This window comes from Peromyscus californicus, unplaced genomic scaffold, assembly GCF_007827085.1.
Source record: "Peromyscus californicus insignis strain IS unplaced genomic scaffold, ASM782708v3 Scaffold_2__1_contigs__length_46816999, whole genome shotgun sequence".
NCBI lineage: Eukaryota > Metazoa > Chordata > Mammalia > Rodentia > Cricetidae > Peromyscus > Peromyscus californicus.
Window position 1 is genome coordinate 363,495 of NW_026294540.1, and position 6,000 is coordinate 369,494.

At 48.5% G+C, this 6,000-nt stretch overlaps 1 protein-coding gene across 1 annotated transcript; it reads left to right on the plus strand.

Annotated features, from left to right (window-relative positions):
- Window positions 1-3,785: 3,785 nt before the first annotated feature.
- Window positions 3,786-5,790, plus strand: Lrcol1 (leucine rich colipase like 1). Its single transcript, XM_052754925.1, is given in 5 exon segments — window positions 3,786-3,884; window positions 5,087-5,138; window positions 5,141-5,211; window positions 5,403-5,528; window positions 5,638-5,790. Coding segments are annotated over 5 exon segments (501 nt in total).
- The last annotated feature ends 210 nt before the right edge of the window (window positions 5,791-6,000 follow it).

A 6,000-nucleotide genomic window follows, 5' to 3' on the forward strand; every position in this document is an offset into this window, starting at 1 on the left:
ACACACACACACACACACACACACACACAAACAAACCAAAAATCCAACTCTACTTTGCAACACAGATTCCCCATGAAGAACACAGGAAAACATATAAGACACCACTGGAAATCCTCTGAAAACCAGAGGCTCTGGTGGAGCATGAATCAGGAACTTGTATTCTAGTTTGCCTTCAGCTGCCATGACAAAATACCAACATGGAAAGAAAGGGTTTATTTGGCTTACACTTCCACATCACAGTTCATCACTGAGGGAAGTCAGGGCAGGAACGTAAGTAGGAACCCGGAGGCAGGAACTGAAGCAGGGATTACAAAAACGGATGCTCACTGGCTTGCTCTTCCTTTCCCCAACTCATAACTCAACCAACTTTCTTATAGCACTCAGAACCACTGCCCAAGGGTGGCACTTCATACAGTGGGCTGGGCCTTCCCATGTCAATTGTCAATCCAGACAATGCCCTGTAGACATGCCTGAAGGCCAACCTAATGGAGGCAGTTCCTCAATTGGGGTTCCTTCTTGCCAGGAGTTTCTAGTTTGTATCAAATTGACAAAAACTAAACAGCACAACTGACTTCACAAGGGAGATGACCAACTCCACAAAAGGCTCATTGATTTCCTGAAAGTCCCTGATGGCTAAGACTGGATTGGAGCCCAGATAGTGTTGTGTCCTATCCATGGCTAAGTGTAGTCAACCCCCAAGGCTTGCATGCCTAGAAAGGATGAAGTGAAAACTGGTGTCCATGAGATTTTAGATTATGTGTGTGTGTGGGGGCGGTTTCCAGGTGAAATGAGGGTTGGGCTGGAGGTCAGTTTAGAGGTGACAGAGCATGAGGAACAGCTTTAAGGACTCACCTGATTGATTGTACAGGCTGGGCTTGGGCACACCAGGGCTTTGGGGGGTTCGCATTACTACACTGTAGTGTTTAGAGAGTCTTGTCTATATTGGAGCCAGAGGCCCAAGGAATCTCCCAACAGAGCTTTTTTTTTCAAGACAGGGTTTCTCTGTGTAGCTTTGCGCCTTTCCTAGAACTTGCTTTGTAGACCAGGCCGGCCTCTAACTCACAGAGATCCGCCTGCCTCTGCCTCCCGAGTGCTGGGATTAAAGGCATGCGCCACCACCGCCCGGCTTCAACAGCGCTTTGAGCCATAGGACATCAAACATGGGGAAGCCTGGCTCCAGCTCCACAGTGGGGTTTCCTCTGGCATGGTCGGTGCTTTAGACCTACCATAGGTGGTGTCCATGCTAAGTTCAAGACCCATGAAGCTATGTGTTTTAAATGGTTCACATTGTGCTGCGACTCTTATCATTTGAGAATGTGGCCTGAGAGAAAAATGGATTCCAATTTGCCCCTTCCATAAGCAGTCACACATCACTTTGGCATGACATGACCTGGAGGGTTGCTCACAAATACTGCTCAAAGGACAGCCCTCTGGCCTGGGTACAAAATGAGACCTTCAGGGAGGCTCTTCCTCTGAATGTTCATAGTATGACTGTGGGGGACCAGCACCCACCTTTTCCTCCGGGGTACTCTTGAAGAGTGAGGGATGAGAGATTTAGATAGAAGGATAGAGGGGAGAGAGACAGATAGAAACACAGGATAGCCTCAGGAGAGTCTGGATCCTTATCCACTGGCCCAGAAGTTTATTCAAGAGGGCTTTTCATAACAGTGCCAAGGGGCGAGGCAAAAGGCCTCCCCCTTGCAGATACAACCAAGTGTAGACCCTTCCAAACACCTGGTCCCCGGGCCCATGGTCCAGTCATCCTTTTATGCAGTCCTGCTGGTAAAGCAAGCTCAGATCTCACTAGGAAACCTCTGTGGGCTCCCACAAGTGATATTGCAAATAGTCACACTGGGCATATTTCTTATCTTCTATTAGATTGCAATGAGGGCGGAATTATTCCATTCTGCTCACATCATTGGGAAGATAGGAAAGATGTTCTATGGCTTGTCCCACCAGCACACCACGCTTTGTCAACTCAGAGCAGCCTCTGGCATGAGAACAACCCTCTCATAGATAGCAGTGATAACAGCACAGAAACTGGGAAGTGACTCTGAAGATTCAGAAGTGAAGAGGAAAGAGCTACCTGTGGGCAGAAAGGAAAGCACTGTGTCTTGTTGCCTGAGAGAATGGCGTCTGCCACATGTTATACTTCTCAAGGCCACAGTAGCCAGATGTGAGAGGGGCAGGGAAGGGGAAGAGGCATGTCCCAAAGTTCCAAAATTCTGGACACAGACTCTGCCAGAATACCTGGTAACCTTTGCACTTATCAGTTCCCTACTTATGCCATACACACAGAATCAGACTTGGACCAGTCCAGGCTTGTTGAGATGAATAGACACTGTTCTTGGAGACAAAGGAATTCAGGCCATCCACAGCACACCATTCAAGGTTTAGGGCACACCAAAATAAAAACACACAAAAAAGCAGGAGCCATGACCTACAACAAGAACGGACTGAGCAGAAACAGTTCAGGAGAGTGTTGTATGATATTTTGTTTGTATTCTGACAAATAAAGCTTGCCTGGAGATCAGAGGTTCCCTTTCGGTCTGAGGATCCAGAGAAGTAAGAAGTCATTGGTGGATGCTCCTATGCTCCTCTAATCTTTCAGGTTATTACCCCTATATTTGACTCCTGGTTTTTATTGATAAGACTAATTAGGATCACACTTCAGGAGCTGTGAAGCTCTCAGTGCCTATGAGGAGGCCAGGAAGGGAAGGGGATGGTACTCTTCTGATTATACACTCCTTCATTTGGCCTCTTTCCTTCCTGTCTTTGCCTTTCAGAGTTAGTCTTATCCATTTGGAATTGGCCTCTTTAAAAAATATTTATGCCTCTTTAAAAAATATTTATGCCCAATGGGCTTGCCTATAGCTAGATCTTATGGAGGCATTTTCTTCTTTTTTTTTAAACTTTTTTTATTTATTCTTTGTGTCTTTCACATCATACATCTCAACTGTATTCATTTCCCCATCCCTTCATATCCACCTTCTGCCCTTGCAACCCCCCCCCACTGCAAATAAAATAAAATTTAAGAGAAAAAAATATTTATTGCAGAATGCAAATATGTATGTCATGTGTGTGTTGGTACCTGAGGAAGTGAGTAAAGAGTGTTGGATCCACTGGAAATGGATTTACAAATGATGGTGAGCGACCATGGAGGTGCTGGGAATTGAACCTGGGTCTTCTGCAAGAGCAACAAGTACTCTTAACCACCAAGCCATCTCTCTAGCCATTTGTTTATTTATTTATTATTTATTTTGGGGCAGAGTCTCACTATGTAGCTCTGGCTGGTCTGAAACTCACAGAGATCCTCCTACTGCCGCCTCCCAAGTGGTGGGATTAAAGATGTGTGGCATACAGTTTTTTTACTTGTTTGTTTGGAGAGAGAGAGAGAGAGAGAGAGAGAGAGTCTCACATAGTCCAAGTTGGCCTCAAAGTTGCTATGTGGGTTAAAAAAAATAATAATAATCCTGAACTTCTGATCCTTGTGCCTATACTTCCCCGTGCTGGGAGTACAGTCATGCACTGTCATGCCATGTTTATGCACTGCTGGGGATCAAACTGAGGGCATTGTATATGCTAGACTATCAGTCCACTGACTGAAACACAGTCCCAGGCCTTATGCACATTTTTTTTTTCTGTAAACCCAAAACTGCTCATAAAAATACATTTAATTATTTATAAAATCTATTTCATAAGAGAAAGTACTGGAGGGAAGTGGGTATTTTGCTAGGTGCCAAGGGCAGGGCCTACTCCATACAACCCTGGCAGGCCTATGTGTGATGGCCACCGCGGTGTGGAAACTGCTGCTGCTGCTGCTGCTGCTCTGGGACGGACCCACATTCCAGAACAGGAAGACAAAGATGACTGTAGCCCACCAGGTGAGCTCAGGCCATGCCTTCCCACTACATGCTTATTAGATAGAAGGCTGGGATCTAGTTCGCACAGGCCTGTGGCAGGGTGGGGAAGCCAGGGCCTCAATGAAGCAGAGGTGACAGGGGCCTGGATCATCTGGGCAGGCCCAGTGGGGAGGGACTTGAGAACACAGACCATGAGTTGCACAATCATAAAGATATCTGAAGATCTACACCCCACTGCTGCATCTGACCCTCATGCAACCCCATGTATCAGTGCAGCCCCAAGGACACAGCAGACTGGGAGAATGCTCCTGAAGGCAGGGTGCAGGGACTCTCCTAGGATCTCCCACGACTCCTTTCTGGGCAATGTGATATCCCTGGTTGCCTTTGTGCACACCCCCAAATCACACAACGCTATTTCCTGTTGATCTGTGATTCTCTTCTCCTCTGCCTTCTCTCCTGTGTGCCCTGGTGTGGCTCCTCACTGACCTCTGGCTGCAGTCAACTTAGCAGTTACCCTGCCTTTAACCTACAGCCAATATGCTGGGTTTTTGTTTTAAAAAGCAAGACAAAAGGGATCTGGGTGGAATGCCCCTGGTCTTCCTCTGCTAGCTCCTGATGAGCTAACTGTGTGACCCTGGGAAAGTGATTGTCTCTGAGAATCAGTTTCTTCATCTGGCATCAGAGGTGAGCCAGACCATGCAGGGTTTGTGTTCAGTCCTTCCGCCTATGCCCTATTGCTCTGCCACTTGGTCGCTCTTCTGTGCCTCAGTTTACCTTCTGTGCACCTGGCCTATAACAGATGCTTTTTTGGGGGATATATATATATATATATATATATATATATATATATATTTTTTTTTTTTTTTTGAGACCAGGTTTCTCTGTGTAGTCCTTGCTGTGCTGGAATGTACTCTGTAGACCAAGACTGACCTTGAACTCAGAGATTTGCCTGCCTCTGCCTCCTGAGTGCTAGGATCGAAAGTGTGCACCACTACTGCTGGACTCACGCTCTCTTGCTCTCTCTCCCTACTCCTCATCCTTCCCTGGTACCATCTACCTTTTCTGTCTTCCCCTTTTCCAGGTCAGACAACATGTCTTGAGTTGAAGGGTAGTTGATTCAAGGAAGCCAGAGTGGGTGGAGGCAGTCTGAATGGAGAATCAGTTCTGGGGCCTGGGTCTGCCCAACTGCCCTGGCGTAGGTAAACAGAATCTGGAAGTTTCAGGGGATCAGAAAGATGTGTGAACACAATTCCAAGTGTCAGAGCGACTGCTGTGTCACAACAGCTTGAACCCATAGAAATTCTGCACCCCCTAGACCGTGTTCTTGCAATGTGTGCCCTGGAGGAAGGTGACTGGGGCCCCTAGTGGCACCTAGGGAGGGAGAGAAACCAGCAGGGGACGCCTTCTGGCCACTCCTACCTGCTTTTGGATGAGCTAGAGGAAGTGGCCCCTGGGGGCGGGGAATAGGGGATCCCCAGGGGAGGTAGAGGGAAGGGGGTCCCTGGCAGCAGAGAATGCTGGTCCCCTGCTCCCTCACAGACAAATGGGCACCTCTGTGAAGAACACTCAGAGTGCCGCAGCAAGTGCTGTATCAGGACCAGCTACAGGCCAAACAAGTTCTGCTCAGCCAAGTCCATCTTCTTGCAGTGTGTATCTTGGCGCAAGGTGAGCATGGAGCAAGGGGACAGGTGAGGGGCCACTCCATGGGGGCGGGGTCCCTGGTGAGAGGGACAGCCTCACTGGGGCTAGATGATATCTGACCGTCTCTCTCCAGCAAGAAGGGGACGAATGCAAAAGCCACTCGGAGTGCTGGAGCCTGTGCTGCCTCCCGCTGAGCGAGAACAGCCCTCCCCGCTGCACAAAGAGAACTGGCCTGCTGGCCTTGTGCCTGCCAGTGGTAAGTTGCCATCCCAACCCCACCTACTGAAGCTGTAGGAGGGGAGGAGGGGGTGGAGGGTTGTGTGTAAAACCAAATCCCACCAACAGAGGGCAGAGTGGCTGCCTGTAGTTAGTGTCCATATCCTCCATAAAGTGGAGGAGACAGCTGGAGCAGACTGGGGGAGAGGGGGGCCACGGTTCCTGGACCAGGCACTGAGCCCTCTGGGTGTGAAGATACACAATGATAAAGGCCTGTTGA